General features: G+C 35.6%; 3 protein-coding genes across 3 annotated transcripts; 1 reads left to right on the forward strand and 2 right to left on the reverse strand.

The window, feature by feature from the left end:
* Positions 1–536: 536 nt before the first annotated feature.
* LOC107461182 (protein IQ-DOMAIN 6) lies at positions 537–2,913 on the forward strand. The gene is made up of 4 exons (XM_016079652.3): positions 537–919; positions 1,072–1,317; positions 1,389–1,730; positions 1,980–2,913. The coding sequence occupies exons 1-4, from the start codon at positions 845–847 to the stop codon at positions 2,640–2,642; spliced, it is 1,326 nt and encodes a 441-aa protein (XP_015935138.1). The 5' UTR covers positions 537–844; the 3' UTR covers positions 2,643–2,913.
* Positions 2,914–2,994: 81 nt separating this feature from the next.
* Positions 2,995–5,983, reverse strand: LOC107461181 (cytochrome P450 711A1). Its single transcript, XM_016079651.3, has 5 exons — positions 5,679–5,983; positions 4,630–4,782; positions 3,780–4,545; positions 3,599–3,694; positions 2,995–3,497 (listed from the first exon to the last, which is right to left on the reverse strand). The coding sequence occupies exons 1-5, from the start codon at positions 5,912–5,914 to the stop codon at positions 3,162–3,164; spliced, it is 1,587 nt and encodes a 528-aa protein (XP_015935137.1). The 5' UTR covers positions 5,915–5,983; the 3' UTR covers positions 2,995–3,161.
* A 4,080-nt stretch (positions 5,984–10,063) lies between these two features.
* LOC107461149 (uncharacterized) lies at positions 10,064–11,359 on the reverse strand. The gene is made up of 4 exons (XM_021130098.2): positions 10,828–11,359; positions 10,533–10,737; positions 10,284–10,450; positions 10,064–10,215 (listed from the first exon to the last, which is right to left on the reverse strand). Exons 1-4 carry the CDS (start codon positions 11,357–11,359, stop codon positions 10,064–10,066), a joined length of 1,056 nt encoding a protein of 351 aa, XP_020985757.2.
* Positions 11,360–19,682: the final 8,323 nt, after the last annotated feature.

Genomic DNA, 19,682 nt, shown 5'->3' on the forward strand with positions numbered 1-19,682 from the left:
GTTTTGAATTTTTTAAAATAATTTTAGATATCTATTTTTATTATGTTTCAAATATTTCTTTTTGTTAAGTTTTAGATATTCTTTTTATAATAATTTTAAAAGTTTATTTTCACTTAATTTTAGATATTTTTTTATGATAATTTGAATTCACATTTTCAAAGAAATAATTCAAAAAAAAAAAGACTTGACGGATGATGGTGAGCGGCACAGACGACTTCTGAATAAAAGAGATGGTAGGTAACACGGATGATTCTGAGTGACGTACCGTGGGTGGACGACGTTATGCAGCGACACAGTTTTGAATCGTAGTGTAAATTTAGTTTTTTTTTTCACTTGATTAGACTTCTTTTATCGTCTATATATTATATCATTTTAAAAATTAATAAAAATATTATTTATTATCCATTAAATAAATAGTGTAACTTTGTTATATAATGTTAAATTAAAATAAAATCAATCATTAAAATAACGAATTTTACATTAAATTTTAAATTAAGTACCAATAGTCACCATCTACGGTCTAAAAGACTTTGGGGGTGGGACCTAATGGGTGAAATTGGCAAAAGGCAAAAGCGCCAAAGGTGATGGGGAAACGTGATGGTTCTAATGCAAAGGCAAAGGAAGGAATCATCCATAGCGGGGCCAACAGAGGCAACAACCTCAGTGGCTCCAACATCTAACCCCCTTTGTCCGTTGCACGTTTTTTGAATTTCAAAATCTAGTAGTAACCTCCCACTCCCACTCCCACTACACCACACCACACCACACCACACTTCACTCCACTCTCCAACATTATAGCATTCCAAAGTGAAGTAACTTACTTGCTGTAACTCAACTGAACCCAATGGGTGCTTCAGGTAAATGGGTCAAAGCCTTTATCGGCCTCAAGAAGCCCTCCGACAAAGACGAACTACTTCCTGTATGTCCCTTTCCCTTCCTTCCTTCCTTCTCTGTTAACTACTTCTTTCATTCATTCATCACCTTTTATCTTTCCTTTTTGTTACCTAGATTATTTCTTTATCAATAATAGTCTTACCATTGTAATTAACACTTTTCTTTATTTTCTTTCAGGGGAATAATAATAAGACCAAGAAGTGGAGACTATGGAGGACTTCCTCCGGGGACATGTCTTCGTGGAAAGCCTTCAAAGCCAGCACCCACAAACCAGCCTCCGAATGCTCCGATTCACCACCAGCATCTTCAAAAGCCTTCACGGCTGCCATGGCCGCCGTGGTTCGAGCTCCTCCGAAGGATTTCCGACTGGTCAGGGAAGAATGGGCCGCCATCAGAATCCAAACCGCTTTCCGCGGTTTCTTGGTAATAACATAACTGCATTCTCCAACCCAGATCTGTATGAAAGAAACCTAAATGGTGTGAATTGAATGCAGGCAAGAAGAGCGTTGAGGGCGTTGAAGGGAGTGGTGAGGCTTCAGGCTCTTGTGAGGGGCAGGCAGGTGAGGAAGCAGGCCGCCGTAACACTGAGGTGCATGCAGGCGTTGGTGCGCGTGCAGGCCAGAGTCCGTGCCCGGCGCGTGAGAATGTCCGTTGAAGGACAAGCTGTTCAGGAAATGCTTAACCAGAGACGCACCAAAGCTGATATTCTGAAGCAAGCAGAGGAAGGGTGGTGTGATAGCAGAGGAACATTGCAAGATGTTAAAGCCAAAATTCAAATGCGCCAACAAGGTGCATTCAAGAGGGAGAGAGCCATTGCATACTCTCTTGCTCAAAAGGTACCACCTTCATTTTTCTCCTATTTACGTTGGTGAAAACTTAGTTTCAGTCCACTTTAGGTGAAGTTAATACCTGAGAGCGCGTTCGATAAAAATTTAGTCAAATCAGTCCAATCATCTAACAGCTCTCAGATATTATCTTTACATAAAATCGACTTCATTGGAGTTTCCACCCTTTTAGTGTTTAGTTAAGATTTAAGAAAGAAAACATGTCTCAAAGTTGGTTGTTGTTGTTGTTGGTGTTTTTAGCAATGGAGATCAACACCAAGTTCTAGTTCAAGAACAAACGCTTCCCTTAAGAATCTAGACATTGACAAATCTAACTGGGGTTGGAGTTGGTTGGAACGTTGGATGGCTGCTAAGCCATGGGAGAGTAGATTAATGGAGGAGTCTCAGGCTGAAATCTCGGATAAAACAACACCCCCTGCTAAGAAATTTGTGGACTCGTTTGGTGCAAATTCGAAACCATCAGAACCAAACATGGTGAAAGTCAAGAAGAACAATGTCACAACAAGGGTTTCTGCTAGGCCTCCCCAAATTATTGGACAAGCCACTCGTTCATCTTCAAGTCCAAGTTCCGAATTTCGGTATGACGAGAGTTCTGCATCATCTTCTATGTGCACATCCACAACACCAGTATCTGGTAACACTTGTGATAGAACAGAAGATAGCAGCAGCAGCAATAGGCCAAATTACATGAACTTGACAAAGTCAACAAAGGCAAAGCAAAGAAGTAGTAGCAATCAAGTGTATAATAGAGCTCAGAGGCAACAATCCATGGATGATTTTCAGTTCCTCAAAAGGGTAGGGATTTTGTCTAATTTGGATGCAAAGAGCACTGCTGGTTCTGACCATTCAATCAACTTTTCAAGGCCACTTAACTTAGACAAGAGCTCAGTGAAACCACGGTGAGAGGGAACAATGGAACACATAGCTAGCGTCTTTGTTTTGTACTTGATGGATGCAAACTCAACATCTCTCTGTACTTATCTTTTTTCATTTCTTTTCCAAGAAGTTCAACATCATGTTGTTCGATGCACTTTTAATTGAGTTAGCTAAGGGTAGAACTTGGAAGTAGCTTTTGTGCTTTCGCTACTACAGTTTATGTTAATTCAAGATTCTCTCCATTTGTCCTTGTATCATTGTTTAGTACTTTAGTTGTGTGTGGGTATTGATATCAGAAGCACTTCTTGTCCATCTTTCTGCATATATAAGTCTTAAAAATTGTAGTGAGCATCCATTTTCCAAGCCTTAGCAGCCAAAATGAATAATGAGGGGAAAGTATTTTATAACAAAGTACTTGTGACCAATTATTTCACAGGTGGTTGGGATACATAGTTGGTCTATAATATAAAATTGTATTGCATTTTGGTTCAGTTCATCTTCAATTCTCCTCTTTGGTCTCTAATCTTGAGAATTATCATCAGATAACTAGTCAATGTTTCTTTTTACAACTCGGACCTTGACACCATTCTTGAAATTGAGAACAAGACCATAGTCGAGTTCTAAGGGGTTTTCCATGTTAGGTGAGTGGCGAAACACGAATCTGCGGTATAAATGAATCAATGTAAGCTTGACCTCTTGTTGAGCATATTGCTTGCCAATGCAAATCCGGGGACCAATTCCAAATGGAATAAAAGCATAGGGATGCCTTCTTTTCATTTCTTCACAATTTGGATCAAACCTCTCCGGTTTGAACTTCTCTGGCTCCGGAAAGCTCTTTGGGTCTTTTGATAGAGCTCCGAGGGCTAACCACACCCAGGTCCCCTGCATAACCAGAAAAAAGTATGATTATGTTCTATTATAAGAACATGTCAAAACATGAAGTATGATCAAGTATGATCAAGCAATGATATCTTGTATGTTACCTTGGGAAGAAGGTAACCTCCAATCTCTACATCAGTTGATGCTTCCCTTGCAATTAATGGGGATGCCATGTAATACCTCATTGACTCATTAATCACCTGCACAAAACATCCAAAAGGGTATATGAATAATTGAATATCATATCTTATTTGGTTGTCCCTTGCAACTTGAAGTGAGTTTGACCTGGTCAAGATAAGGAAACTTTTCCTTAAGATCCCGAGGAGTGGGAATCTTGTCCTTTGGACCAAAAGCATCAATCTCTTGAAGAAGCTTTTTCTCAACGTGAGGGTGCCCAGCAACCAAGTATACAATGGAAGACATGGTAAAGGATGTGGTAGTTGACCCTGCAAGAAGCTGTTCATATGTAAGAGCACTTATGTAGTCTGGTGTGAGGTAGTTCTGTTTTCTTTCTCTTCCACTCAGCACAATTGATAAGAAATCCTTTGAACTTCTTCCCTTCTCTTCCATTCTCTTCTCTATAATCCTATCTATACGGCCGCTTAGACTACGATTACCATGCTCAATTTTCCAGTCCATGGTGCCAGGTATCCTCTTGAGAATCTGCCTGCATGGCTCCTGAAGAATTGGGAGAATCAGACCAATTATGATGGATAAGGAACCGGACAAGTCCATCTTGAGGTGTGTGGTGTTGAAGATATGTTGGTTGATGAATTGTGACACTTCATCTTCGCCATCTTCGGCATCATTCTTGGTGGAATGAGGGTTGGAGAGGCCGAAGTTGACACCAAAGGATGCTTGGCCAACAACATCGGTTGCTAATCTGAGAGAGAAGTTAGAGAAGTTGATGTCTTGTTGTGCTTCTGCATGGGAATCAAGAATCTGGGTTGCGGGTTCTATGAATGACAGCATTGTTGGCACCATACTTGATATGAATGACGTGTGGAAGAAGGAAGTTACAGTGCTTCTCATAGTAGACCATTGTTCATCCCTGAAAATAAATGAGGTGAAGTGAAGAAACAAAACAGAATAGAATAGAAAGAGCAAGGAAGGTCATTAGAATATGCAAACAAACTTGGTGAAGAAGAGACCCCTTTGGTGAATAGGGGCAGCAGAAACAGGGGAGGGCATGCTTCTGTTTGGAATTTCTTTAGCCTTTCTTGTTCCAACCTCTCTACACACTTCTGGATCTGCGATTATTATTAGTGGCTGTCTTCCCATATGAAATCTGCATCATAATAAACACTCAGTTTCATTACTTATCTAGTTATATTGCATTATATCTTTAGTTAATTCTTCTCTTTTTTGTTCCCCCTCTCTTCTAGTTTATGTTTTTTATGTTTATTTTATATTTATTGTTCTTAAAAATTATATTCTCATATTTTTATATCTTTAATATTTCTTTACAGCACTAATATAAATATGATTATAAATAGAAATTTAGTATCTAGTATATTAAATTACTCCTATATCAACACCCACTAATGAAAGCTATGATTTGATGTTAAAAGTTGATGATCTCTGATGGAGAAGAAAAAGATTGGCAAGACAGCAAAAGTAGAGAGGTACTTAAACCATCGTTGACTAATATGATAATAGAGGTAAGGTGAATATTATGGTGTTTATCATTTTGTATCTAAGTTATTAAAAAAGGTAAATAAATAATATTTAATAAATTTTATATGATTTATTTTTTATTTTAAATATTTTATTTTTTACTTTAAACAAAAAAAATGAAACAATTTAGATACCATAACAAAGACACTGTAAAACATACCTAGAGTTAATAAGAACATGAAACACACCTAAAGTCCTAACTCCTATGTCTATCTTTGTTGACTTAGGCATAAATCATTTTAGCTGAAAGGACCGGTACATCACGCGCTGGGCCCTCTCTTCACTTGTGCTAAAGCTAATTGTGCTTTTGTGATTTGCATTCTACAATGATCAATTCATCACGTTTCTTAATTCATTCTAGCTAGTTCTATCAGATCCCAAGGTCAAACCTTAATTTGGATAACCCATATTATCATCATCATCATTCTTCCTTCTTCAATCAAACACAAGATCATAAAAAGGGATATTACAATTTATTGAGTAGGAGAGTAATTAAATTAAAGAAACCTGTAGATTGGGCCATATTGCTTGGCAAGGAGAGTGAACAAATCAGGACCATACTTAGCCATGAGATGAAGATGTCCTACCAGAGGCCATGTTGGTGGGCCTGGAACCTGCCTCACCTTCCAATATGGCCCATACAAATAGGCCAGCAACCCTCCCATGATCGCCACCACAGTGAATAATATTGCTGTTAATGAAGAAGAATTACTGTCTATTGGGAACAACCAATCCAAATCCATGGTTTCGTTAAGAGGGGTATGGCACTACTACTCTTTGTCTTAGCTTCGTTAGTTGTATGGTACTCTCCTCGTAGATTCAGTCTTTCTTATATAATAATAAGGGTCTTGGGAATATTGTGATTTGTGAATAGTGTACTTAATATATGCCCATGGGCCATGGTGTTTTTGTCCATATATAGAGAATGAATATATGGGATCAGATACCCCCCACCTATGTACCCAATTATCCATTTTGTCTTTTCTTTGGGTTAATAAGCTGAAAAAATCCGAGTTGTAATAGGAGTTTGAGTGAAATTGAATAATAAAAAAGATGAAAACCGGTGCTATTTTTTTAAAAAAAATAGAGACATTGTTTTAAAGTTTTATTTGGTTAATTTTAATTAAAAAATTATGTTTTAAAAAGTTTTAGGGAATTTAAAGTATTTAAATTTAATTGGTTAAATGGAATAATTTTTTAATCTTTTTAGAAAAAATCTTAAACTTAAAAACGAAGTTAAAATTGATTTTAAAATCTTGTTTTGAGATATAAATATTATGGAATGGTAGTTAATCTTTTTTACGGTAAAGATGGTGATTTTATCTCACTCATGGTTCGAAGATAAAATCAAAGATAATTATTTTTATAATGAAGATGATTATATAAAATTGTGGTTTTAATTATGATCATAATTATATTTGATTATGATGATTATGATTAAAAGAATCTCTATTATTGGTCAAAAGAGTACCATTATGATATTTTTCCATTCCATTCTCCCCATATCAGTCCCAATGCAATGCATTGGGATTTGGGATCACTCTTCGTCTATATATAAGTATATAACAACGGAAAAATCAGAAGGTTTTTCTTAAGCTATTCCACAACAAAATAACAAATGGTTAATTATACTGTTAAATTATTTCTCAAATATAACGTGCGCCATTTATGCATATAGCACTATTCCCTGTTTTATTCCCTTGGACATTTGGTTTCTGAAGTCTATCCATAATGTAATTTTCTTGGAAAATGACATCAATATAGGATCGTGTTTCTTCTCCTTTCCAGACTCCAATATAATGATTCGCGACTTTTGTGATTTGATGTTGGTGGAAAATAATAATATATACCTTTTCCAGTATAATTCCATTCAAGTTCCTTATAGTAATTAGCTGCTGTTAAATTCTAGAAGTTATCATTAAGACATGAATCTTAAGTGAAATTTCTATTTTCGTTCTTCATTAATATAGCTGTTGATTTATATGTTTTGCGATGTATAGTCATATTACCTGGAATTTTTTAAATAAACATTTTAATTTTTTTTATATTTAAACACAATTTATTATTTTTAACAAAACTTGAGTAATACTTTAAAAGTGATGTTTCTGGTGACAGTAAAAGTTAGATGGCTAAAATGGCCAAACTAAAAAGAGTAGAGAACCAATAAGAGTTTGACAAGTTGCAGAAATTGACCAGGAAAAAGTATTATTTGACCCACTATTCAAGATAAGTCAGGTAACAATAAGAGAGAAATTTATTGGAGCATTAAACAAAAAGTATTAATCACTTAATTAAAATGGGATCAGAGAGGAAAAATTGTAAAATTGTCGTAGAATAACTAAATAAATAAATAAGGAAGAGGTAACAAATATAAAATATGAAATATAATTTGATAACTCTAATAGTAATGTTTACTAGAATGACTATATTAATAGATATATTTAATTATATTGTAATAAAATATAAAAAAGAATAATATAAGAGGGAGAGAGAATGAAGATTATTTTATTGTTATATTTTTGTGTTGTTTTACGTACTGAAATTTAGCCTCTATATATACAAGTAAGGAGGCCACCTTATTCCACTATTATTAAATACAAGAACTTTGGTAATAATGAACTTCAGTATGAAAAATGTGAGTCACCCATGGTCATTCATTGTTGTTTTTATCATAACACCTCACCTTAAATGACCATTTAGGATTATGCCTCGTTAGAACCTTACTAAAGAAAAATTCAATGGGAAAAAACTTTGGTAAAGGAAAAAGAGTATAAAATCCCCTGATGGGGACTGCCTCATTAAAAATCTTGTCAAGAAAAACCCAATGAAAAAAACCTGACCATGGAAAAAAGAGTACAGTCTCCCACTCTTGTCGACATCATTTAATGTCTCGAAATCGGTGCATCCCAATCTCATGTACCAATCTTTCAAAGGAGGATTTTGGAAGTGACTTTGTAATAAATATGCAGATTGTCACTTGAGCGGATCTGTTGGATATCAATTGTCCCTTGATTTTGAAGATCATGAGTGAAGAAGAATTTGGGAGAAATATATTTTGTTCTATCACCTTTGATGTATCCACCCTTAAGTTGAGCAATGCATGTTGTATTATCTTCAAACAGGACAGTTGGAGCTATTTTATGATCAATCAGTCCACATGATGACAGAATATATTGAATCAAACTCCTAAACCAAAAACACTCGCGACTAGCTTCATGAATCGCCAGTATTTTAGCATGATTAGAGGAGGTTGCTGCTATCGTCTATTTCATGGACCTCCATGATATAGCTGAACCACCATATGTGAATAGGTATCCTGTTTGAGATCTCTCTTTATGTAGATCAGACAAGTACCCAGCATCTGCATAGCTAACTAGTTGTGACTTGGATCCATAGGGATAAAACAATCCCATATCAACCGTTCTATGAAGATATCGAAAGATTTGCTTGATTCCACTCAATGTCTTCTGGTTGGAGATGAACTATACCTTGCTAGTAAATTCACCACGAATGATATGTCAGGTCGCGTATTATTAGCAAGATACATTAGTGCTCCAATGGCACTAAGATATGGTACTTCAGGACCAAGAATATCTTCATTTTCTTCTTTAGGACAGAATTGATCATTTTTCACATCCAAAGATCTTATGATCATTGGGGTACTTAATGGATGTGACTTATCCATATAAAATCTTTTCAAGATCTTTTCTGTGTATGTTGTTTGATGAATAAAAATCCTAATTTTTATATGCTCGATCTGTAGGCCAAGACAAAATTTAGTCCTTCCAAGATCTTTTATCTCAAACTCTTCTTTTAGAGTTTTTATAATTGTTGGAATCTCTTCAAGAGTCCCAATGATATTTAAATCATCAACGTACACAGCAATTATAATGAATCCAGATGCAGATTTCTTTATGAAAACACACGGGCAGATATCATAATTCTTAAATCTATTTTTGGCCAAATACTCAGTAAGACGATTATACCACATTCGTCCAGATTGCTTTAGACCATATAAAGATCTTTGCAATTTAACTGAGTATAACCCTTGCGAATATTCACTGGATGGTTTAGATATCTTTAGTCCTTCAATATAGATATCCCGATCTAATGAGCCGTACAAATAGGCTGTTACTACATCCATTAAATGCATATGCAATTTATGATATGCAGATAAACTGACCAAATAACGCAATGTTATCACATCCACTGCAGGGGAATACGTTTCTTTATAATCTATACCGGGTCTTTGTGAAAAACTTTGTGCCACAAGTCGGGCTTTGTAGCGCACAACTTCATTTTTCTCATTTCGTTTTCTCACAAATACCCACCGGTATCCAACAGGTTTTACATCTTCTGGTGTACGGACTACAGGTCCAAAGACTTCACGTTTTGCTCAAGATCCTTACTTTCATACATGATATTTAATGTCACGTTATATGCAAATATTTCATTGACAATTGTCTTATTTCGGTCCCATTTCTTTCCTGTAAAGACATAATTTATCGAGATTTCGTCATTTTCACAATTTTCAGGTACCTGAACGTCTTCCGGCATTAACACTATATCGGAATTTTGGACAACTGCAGGCATAGTTGTTAGAACCGAACTGGTGATCGAACCGGTCAGGCTACTGGGTCACTGGATCACTGGTTCAACCGGTGGGTCACTGGTTGAACCGGTTAACCCGGTCCCACATAAGTAAAATGTATAAAATAGCTAAAAACTTAAAAATTAAAAGTTAAAAAACATATCTCCAATAATATTTTAATAAACATTAAATCTCAAATCCTAAAAATAAGTAGTAATACGAGAATAAACATAAAATTTAGTACTATTAGTCTATTACATGAACAACTCAATTTAACATAATGAAAATAACAATTCATGGATTATATCCAAGGAGTAACTTCAAAGTCTGGATATCTTTCTTCATCTGACAAATCTGGAGCTACATCCTGATTGGTTTCATTCTGATTTGCATTTTCCACAGAAGTATTATTAGCTTCACCATCATCTCGATCATCTTCCAGATTCAATTCATCTAGCATTTCAATAATGTTTCACAAATCATAATCAATAATAAGGCAAAACATTTGGTTAAAAATATACCCAAATCATCTAAAGCTGATTGAAGAGACATATTTGCAAGATCATTCCGTAAAGCATCAACTTCTTCAGGAGTTAAAAATGGTGGTGAATCTTCCATTATCCATTCCAAATGATCCTCAAATGCATCAAGACAAATTTGATCATAACTTTGGTTTCTCATTCGGTTCCTATATTATCAATTAACTTGATTATTCTTATTATGACTAAAAATTTTAAATAATGCCTTCAAGAAAGAATAATAAAAAGTACCTCTGTTGTAGCCTTAAGTTGTAATGAACATAAACAAGATCATTAAGCTTTTGATGCTCTAACCGATTCCTTTTCTTTGAGTGAATGTGTTTGAAAATGCTCCAGTTACGCTCACAACCTGAAGAACTGCAAGTTTGACTCAAAACACGAATTGCTAACTTTTGCAGGTTTGGTGCTCCACATCCATAAGATTCCCACCATTGATCTTAACATAAAAAGAAAACAATCACAATCATAAAAATCAAATCTTAAACATATCACAATCATAAAAAACTAATTTTAATACAAAATTTACCAGGCATCACAGTGCTTCGCTCACGTATTGCAGACTGTCTCCCAAAGTCTCCTTCAGCATTCTTAAATATTCTCTTCTCACTTGTCAATTTAGTAATCAAATCAGCATCACCGTAAGCATACCTCTCAATCACATCTAGTAGGCCAGGAATTGTGTCTTTGTGCTTGTCAAATTCTGCAGAATTAAATCGAAAAGCTGGATTTAACCAATAACCAGCAGCATGAAGGTTTCTTTTAAGTTGTGAATCCCAACGTGAATCTAAAATCTTCAAATAAGGTTCAACAACCCTCTTTCTTTTTTGAAACCTCTTCACCATGTCTTCCCTAGCCTTATACATAGCTTGATAAAGGAAACCCATTGCAGCTCTATCTTCACTATCCACAATACGCAATACATGAACAAGTGGCTCCGTAAGCTTAACAATATTAGTGCATTGATTCCAAAATTTAGAATCTAAGACTTGATCCACAAACTTTTTTGCTTTGGCTTCTTTAGAGTAAGCTGAACTTGTCCATTCTCTAGATGTCACCATAGTTCTCAATGCATCCTTTTGAGCCAAAATACTTTGCAAAGCAATGAAATTAGTGGCGAATCGAGTTGGAGCTGGACGAAGTATTTCTCGGCCGCCTGTGAACTACCTCATCAAGTACAAAGGATGGCAGTGATTATAGATATATTTCGTAATCATTGAAACTTGTGACACAGTTTCAGTCACTTCCACAAATTTCCCAATATCCTGCAACATCAGATTAATACAATGTGCCACACAAGGAGACCAATACAATCTAGGAAACTCCTATTCCAACAACCTTCCAGCAGCAACGTAATTTGCAGCATTATCCGTCACTACATGTACAACATTCTCAGGACCAACAAATAACACAACATCCCTAAGCAACTTAAACAAAGCCTCAGCAGTTTTCGAGATATGAGAAGCATCAACTGACTTTAGGAAAACAGTTCCTTTAGGGCAATAAACCAAGAAACTAATTAAAGTACGTCTACAACGATCAGTCCATCCATCAACCATGATAGTACATCCAGTTTGTTTCCAAATCACACGATAACCTTCAATCATCTTCTTTACATCTTCAACGAATTTACTCAACAAATATCCACGAACTCTTTGGTAATTTGGCCCTTTATACCCTGCACCCATGTTTGCAATAGCATCAATCATCAGCTGATAATAAGCTGAATTAACCGCATTGAATGGCACAGAGGCATCCATCATCCATCTTGCAATAGCAATATCACACTTCTCCACAATTTCTTTGCTTTGGAGAACACTTTTAATACTTGGTTGAGCTCCAGGTGTTGCTGCCGGTGGAAAAATGATTGTAATCCCTTGACTTGTTTTCCAACTCCCTTTCTAGAGCTAGGTGCTGGAATTCTTGATGCTTGTTGTTGTTGCATCTCATTACGTTCAATCTCATCAAATTCCCTTTCAACGTCATCACAAGCACCATAACTTTCTGCATATTTTTCTCGAGTTTTTCTTTTCTTGGTTCGAAGATCTTCAATGTTTTGATTGAATTGGTGTCTCACCACAGCTGGCACCTTTCGACATGCCTCAATATCTTCGCCTTTTCCAGCCAAATGATGCTTAACCCGGTTAATTCCTCCACCTCTAATAAGCTTCTCGCAATAAATACATACCAAAGCAGTTTTTCCTTTATCCAAAACTTGTTTACAATGGCCCCATGCATGATCAGTTTTTCCTCTGTTACTATTTTTTTGGGTTCCAATTGTTGGATCAAGAGTTGATCCTTGTTCCTGAGAAGTTGGTGTTTCTGATGGTGTATTTGATGAACCCATCCTAAATTCCCAATCAACCAGGATCCAGGACTAAATGACTAATCTCCAAGAATAATACACAACAATCCACTAAGGCACTAACTACTAAGAATAATATACAACAGCAACCAACAATGGATAATCAACAAACTGAACAGAAATAAAAAAATAAATCAAGAAACGAGAGATCAAACAGAAAAACATGTGGTCTTGTTCATGTTCTCATCTGCCTGCATACAAAAATCAAACAGAAATCAAAGTATCAAACACACATGGATTAAAAAATTAAACAGAAATCAACAATCTAAATTAAACAGAAATCAACAACCTAAAATTATTTGAACAACCAACAATCTAAATTCTAACACAAATCAAACAGAACCAACATATGTAATCAATCTACAATAATCAATTAACTTCAAAAAATTAAAAAATTAAAAATACTTAGTTACTTACCTGGCTGGACGGCTGAACCCTGGACCTGGAGGAATGGAGCGACGAGCAGAGACCAGACCAGAGAAGAGGGAGACCGGAGCAACGAGCAGAGAAGAGCGACGAGCAGTAGGCGACGATGGACCGTGGACGTGCTTCTGCCTTCTTGGCGGTGGTGAGTGGCGCACTGCTCTGGATGCGGTGGTGAGGTGAGTGCCGCGCTGGTTGAAGCTGAACGGGGCGACGAGGTGGCTGAGTGAGTGGCGCACTTCTCTATCTCTCAACTCTCAGCTCTCATGGTGATGGTGGTCTCTTAAAGTTTGGGAATGGGAAGGGAAAGTGTGAAACAGGGGATGGAGGCTAGGGTTACAGCAGCGTTCTCACTTCACACTTCACAGCACTCAGCAGCAAGCTTTTTTTTTTTAATAAAGAAACGACGTCGTTTCCAGCGTATAAAACAAAAAAAATTAATTTTCGAACCGGTCCAGGTTAAACGAAACCCGCCGGTTCACCGGTTTTGATCAAACCCGGCCGGTTCAATACGGGTCTTTCCGGTTCGACTCCTTATCCGGTTAGATGACTCACCCAGACTGGTTATAGCACCGGTTCACCGGTTTTTTGGTCCGACCGGCCGGGTCGGTCCGGTTCTGACAACACTGACTGCAGGTGTCTCTACTATGTATTTTTCAACAGGAATATTATTTATCTCTTTTTTTTCGAGGATTTTTGTCTTTGGAATCGACAGGCCTGCCACGCTTCTGGCGTGTATTTGCTTCGGTGGCAATTTGTCCAACTGGGATATCAATTCGAATTGGAGCATTTTCCGCTTGTATATACGACTTGGTTATTCTCTTTGTATCAGAAAATGCATCAGGCAATTCATTTGCTATTCTTTGCAAATGTATAATCTTTTGAACTTCAAGTTCACATTGCCCTGATCGAGGATCTAAATGCATCAACGATGATGCATTCCAATTAAGTTCCTTTTCAGGAAGCTTATTCTCTCCCCGTAATGCTGGAAATTTTGATTCATCAAAATGACAATCCACAACCAGGCTTTAAATACATTTCCAGTTTGTATCTCAAGATACCTCACTATAGAGGGAGAATCATATCCAACATATATTTCCAATTTCCTTTGGGGTCCCATTTTGGTGCGATTAGGTGGTGTAATGGGAACATATATCGCACACCCAAATATTCTTAAATGAGAGACATTAAGCTAATTGCATAGGAGAGAACTGATGGTAACTCGTTGGCCTCAAACGAATAAGTGCTGCGGCATGTAAAACAGCATGCCCCCAAACCGAGGTTGGGAGATTTGTTCTCATAAGTAATGGTCTAGCAATTAATTAGAGGCGTTTAATAAGTGATTCTGCTAACCCATTTTGTGTGTGAACATAAGCTACTAGATGTTCAACACTTATTCCATTAGCCATACAATAAGCATAAAAAGCTTGTGAAGTAAATTCACCAGCATTATCAAGGCGAATTGTTTTGATTAGATTTTCTGGAAATTGTACTTTTAATCGAATAATTTGAGCCAGTAATCTCGCAAACGCCAGGTTGCGAGAAGACAATAAGCACACATGTGACCATCTCGAAGTGCGTCTATTATGACCATAAAATATCTAAAAGATCCACATGGTGGATGAATAGGTCCACATATATCACCTTGAATCCTTTCTAGGAATTCAAGGGACTCAAATCCAATCTTTACTAGTGATGGTCTTAATATTAACTTTCCCTGAGAACATGTAGCACAACAAAATTCACTAGTTTTAAGAATCTTTTGGTTCTTTAGTGAATTTTCATGAGAGTTTTCAATAATTCTCCTCATCATGGTTGTTCCCAGATGACCCAATCGGTCGTGCCAAGTTATGAAATAATTTGGGCTAGTAAACTTCTGGTTTACAATGGCATGTGATTCAATTGCACTGATCTTGGTATAATATAACCCAGATGAAAATGAGGGTAATTTTTCTAATATAACTTTCTTATTTGAATCATGAGTTGTGATACATAAGTACTCATGACTTCTCTCATTTATAGTCTCAATATGATATCCATTTCGGCGAATATCTTTAAAGCTCAACAAGTTTCTTCGAGACTTGGTAGACAATAGTGCATTATTTATTATGAATTTTGTTCCTCTGGGAAACAAAATTATAGCTCTTCTAGAGCCGTCAATCGCATTGCATGAGCCAATAATAGTATTAACACATTCTTCTTTTGGCACAAGATGGATAAAATATATATCACTTTTGAGAATAGTGTACGAACTTGCACTATCCGCAAGGCATACATTTTCATTACATATCCTTGCCATTCACTTCAAAGACAAATAATAATAAAATGAGTAGTATGCACAGTTAAATTAAATACTTGATCGGAATTATTTTTCTAAGAAACACTGTTCATAAAAATAATATATACTAAAATTTTTATTTTAAAACTTTACACATTTAATAATTTCAAAATTCATAAATATTAATATTTTATTATTTATATACATCATATTTGAAACTTAAATACATAGAAAATAAAACTTAACAATAAGTTCTTTACATTATTTATTCACATGAATAATTAACAATCTCACACTTTAAACTATTCCATCATTGATCAAATGACCAATATTTCCTTCAGGATCCTCAAAGAAATTAGATACATCATAATGGGTGGTGGAATTTTCAGCATCATTTGAAACGAAATTTGACTCTTTTCCCTTGTCGTCCTTTTTCAAAGATGCCTGGTAAAGATAAACTAGATGCCTTGGGGTACGACAGATACGTGACCAATGGCCCTTTCCACCACAACGGAAACACTTATCCTCTGTTGATTTATTCTGCCCGATATTTCTTTCTTTATCCCACTTCTGGTGAGATCCTCTCTTTTGAATATAATTCCTTTTCCTTCCATAATTTTTCTTGTTATTGAAACTTTGCCATTTACCTCTTCTGGGGTAATTTGCCACATTTACTTCAGGAAATGGGGCGGCTTCATAATTTTTCAATAGCAACTCATTATTGCATTCAACAACAAGAAGGCAAGAAATTAACTCAAAATATTTTTAAATCATTTTTCTCGATACTGCTCCTGTAGGAGCACATTCGAGGCATGGAAGGTTGAGAAAGTTTTCTCCAACATATCATGATCATTTATTTTTTTTCCACATAATTTTATTCGTGAGGTGATTCGAAACATTGCAGAATTATATTCATTTATAGATTTAAAATCTTGTAGACGCAAGTGCGTCCATTCATATCGAGCTTGAGGAAGTATCACCATTTTTTTATGATTGTACCTTTCTTCAAGGTCTTTCCAAAGATTTGCAGGATCTTTTAATGTGAGATATTCATTTTTTAATCCTTCGTCAAGATGACGACGAAGAAAAATCATGGCTTTGGCTTTATCCTTCTGGGATGCATTATTTTCAGCCTTAATGGTATCTCTAAGATCCATTGAATCAAGATGAATTTCAGCATCTAGTATCCATGATAAATAATTGTTTCCAGATATATCAAGAGAATTGAATTCAAGATGAGAGAGTTTCGACATAATGAAAAATTGTTACCTGAATCTTCCTAAAAATTTGATCAGAGTCTCGTACTGATAACGTGTTGTAGAATAACTAAATAAATAAATAAGGAAGAGGTAACAAATATAAAATATGAAATATAACTTGATAACTCTAATAGTAATGTTTACTAGAATGACTATATTAATAGATATATTTAATTATTTGTAGTAAAATATAAAAGAGAATAATATAAGAGAGAGAGAGAGAATGAAGATTATTTTATTGCTATACTTTTGTGTTGTTTTAGAGAAAATGAAGATTATTTTATTGCTATATTTTTGTGTTATTTTACGTACTGAGGTTTAGCCTCTATATATACAAGTAAGGAGGCCACCTTATTCCACTATTATTAAATACAAGGACTTTGGTAATAATGAACTTCAGTATGGAAAATGTGAGCCACCCATGGTCATTCATTGTTGTTCTTATCATGGTTCTGAAAATCGAACCGGACCGGCTGATTCAACCGGATTAACTGGGAACCGGTCACCTAACCGGTCCGAGTAAAGTTAGAAACCGCTTGGTAAAAAACCGGTCAAACCGGTGAACTGGCAGAACCGTCTGATTTTTTAACGGGTTTTTGGTTTGAAAGTATAACCCTAAACGGTGTCGTTTTGCTCTAAAAAAAAGAAATAAAATAAAATAAAACCCAACAAACAGCACTACGTCCCTACTCCTCTCTCTTCTCTCTCACTCTCACATTCAAATCCCTAATTTAACCCAACTAACCCTATCAGAGCCCCCAGCCGCCGCTACCGTCAGCCCCCAGCCGCCGCCACTCTTCTCTTTCTCATCGTCTTTGTGCTCATCGTGAAGCCCCACCAGCCACCGTCATCCCCAGCCGCCGCCCCTGTTCTCCTTCTCATCGTCTCTGTGCTCATCGTGAAGCCCACCTCTGTGATCGTCGTCGTCGGCAGTGATAGAGGGTGCCATCATCGTCATCCTCCTTGATCCTCTTCTCCTCTACTTCACGAGAACGGTTGCTCAATCCTCTTCAAGCACGTCCTCTCCTCCGTGAATCTCTGCCCGGAGCCTCGCCGTGGAATCTCTGCTTGGTTTCTCGCCGTTGCAAACTGATCCTCTTCTGAGCTCACTGTCACCGTCGTTCCTCCCTCGTCGTGTCTCCAGTAAGCCGCTACTTCTTTAGTTTCAATTTCTAAGATTCTGGCTTTTGAGTTTGATTTTTTGTACTAGATTCTAAGTTGGGATTGTATTCTGAGTTGGGTTGTTGCTTAATGTGATTCTGAATTTAATTTGAATTGTTTCACTTAGTTTTTCTGTTTCTGGATTTGGAGATTGAGTTGTCTGTATTCTGAGTTTTTGTTGTTAAAAAGCATTGAATTTGTTGAACCTAGTTAGGGTTTTGTTAGTTATAAGAGGCTTGTTGCACAATAAGAGATTTCATCAATGTGTTATTCAATTGAATTGTATATTGGCAGCCCAAAAAGGGATAATTGAATTGTATAAGAGAATAATTAGCCTTGACTTGACAATGTTGCCTGCAAGATCACTTCTTTGATGCAGCAATAGCCAGTAAAGTCCTAATCTTTACAAACTGAAGTTAAGGTTTCTTCCAAATCTATCCAATATTTATTCTTGAGCAAAGCCTGAAACAGAAAAATAGGAATAATAGCCTACCTCAGGATTGTTGTCTGAAACTGGATCATGGCTTGAGTCTGGAGAGGGAGAAGTGTTGGTTTACTAATCTCTTTTAAGTCCTGGCTGAGCTTCAACAAGATCTGGTGTTAGACGGAGTTTCTTTCTGGTATACACTAAATTTTAGCATTTTGAGTGGAAATTCTGGCTCAGTTGTTTTAAAGTCATCAATAAATTTAACTCAATCTGAATACTATCAATAAACTTTTCATTTTCAATTTTATTATATCTTAAACTTTAATATACTAATGGATATATTATAGTAACATGTATTATTTCCTAATGGTCATAATCATAATAATATATTCTTTAAAGAACAATATTTAAAATTGTGAAATTATGAACCTCTACTGTCTTTAATGTATCGAGTGTGTGTTTTAAAAAAACTACTAATGTTTAATCTTGAGGTATAACACCAGTCTCATGTTGAAGTATAACTGTAAAATTATTTTCATATTAAAATTTTTTTACTTAAAAATTAATGAATTTAAATATGTGAAATTATATATTAAATTTTTAATAATTTTATTTAATATTTAATTAAACTGGTTGAACCCTGATTGAATCTGGTCGAACCATTAAATCAATAAACCAATTATTTTACCGATTCATTGACCAGTTCGATTTACGCAACCTTAGTTCTTATCGTAATAAAAATCACAACCTTTTAACTCGACAAGATTGGACAAGTAGAAAACATACAAGTAATAGAAGAAGAAATGCAATATTGAAAACGGAAGTTGTTTGAATCATCATAGATGAATTAGTATTCTATGTGTTGTTGGTGGCCAACTCTAATTAGGCACTTGGGGGCGATTACCACCGAGGATTTGTCGGCATGATAGAAGCACAGGACAAGAGGAGGGTATGGTAGGCGTCGGAGGCAGGGGAATTGCAGAGGAGCAGCGATGGAGGTTTTCATTGAGGCTAGATTTAAGTATTCGTTAGTTTCAATTTGCTTGAGCGAGACCCAAACAATAATGCAATTTTTAATAAGGCCTTTTTTATGCGACCTAAATTTTACACATAAAATTTAAAAATAAAAAATAAGCTCTATTATTTTTTATTTTTATGTTTAGATAATTTAGACAAAAAATTGTAAGTATTAAAGAATCTCTTTCTAATTAATTACTGTACTTTAATCACTGTCAGCTTTTTTTATAAGACTATATCGAGTAGAAAATTCATCTCAGTTTCTATTTATGATCTATCCATCATAAAAAATAATTCTACATTAATTTGTGCGTCATAAACAGTAAATAAGAATTCAAACTATCCTTTTTTTTTTCTATTAGGAGGAACTAACTTTAGTCCCTATTATGGTTCAACTTAATTAATTAATTAAAATAATTAAGATTATATTAATTACTATTTCTTTTACAATAAT

This window comes from Arachis duranensis, chromosome 8, assembly GCF_000817695.3.
Source record: "Arachis duranensis cultivar V14167 chromosome 8, aradu.V14167.gnm2.J7QH, whole genome shotgun sequence".
NCBI lineage: Eukaryota > Viridiplantae > Streptophyta > Magnoliopsida > Fabales > Fabaceae > Arachis > Arachis duranensis.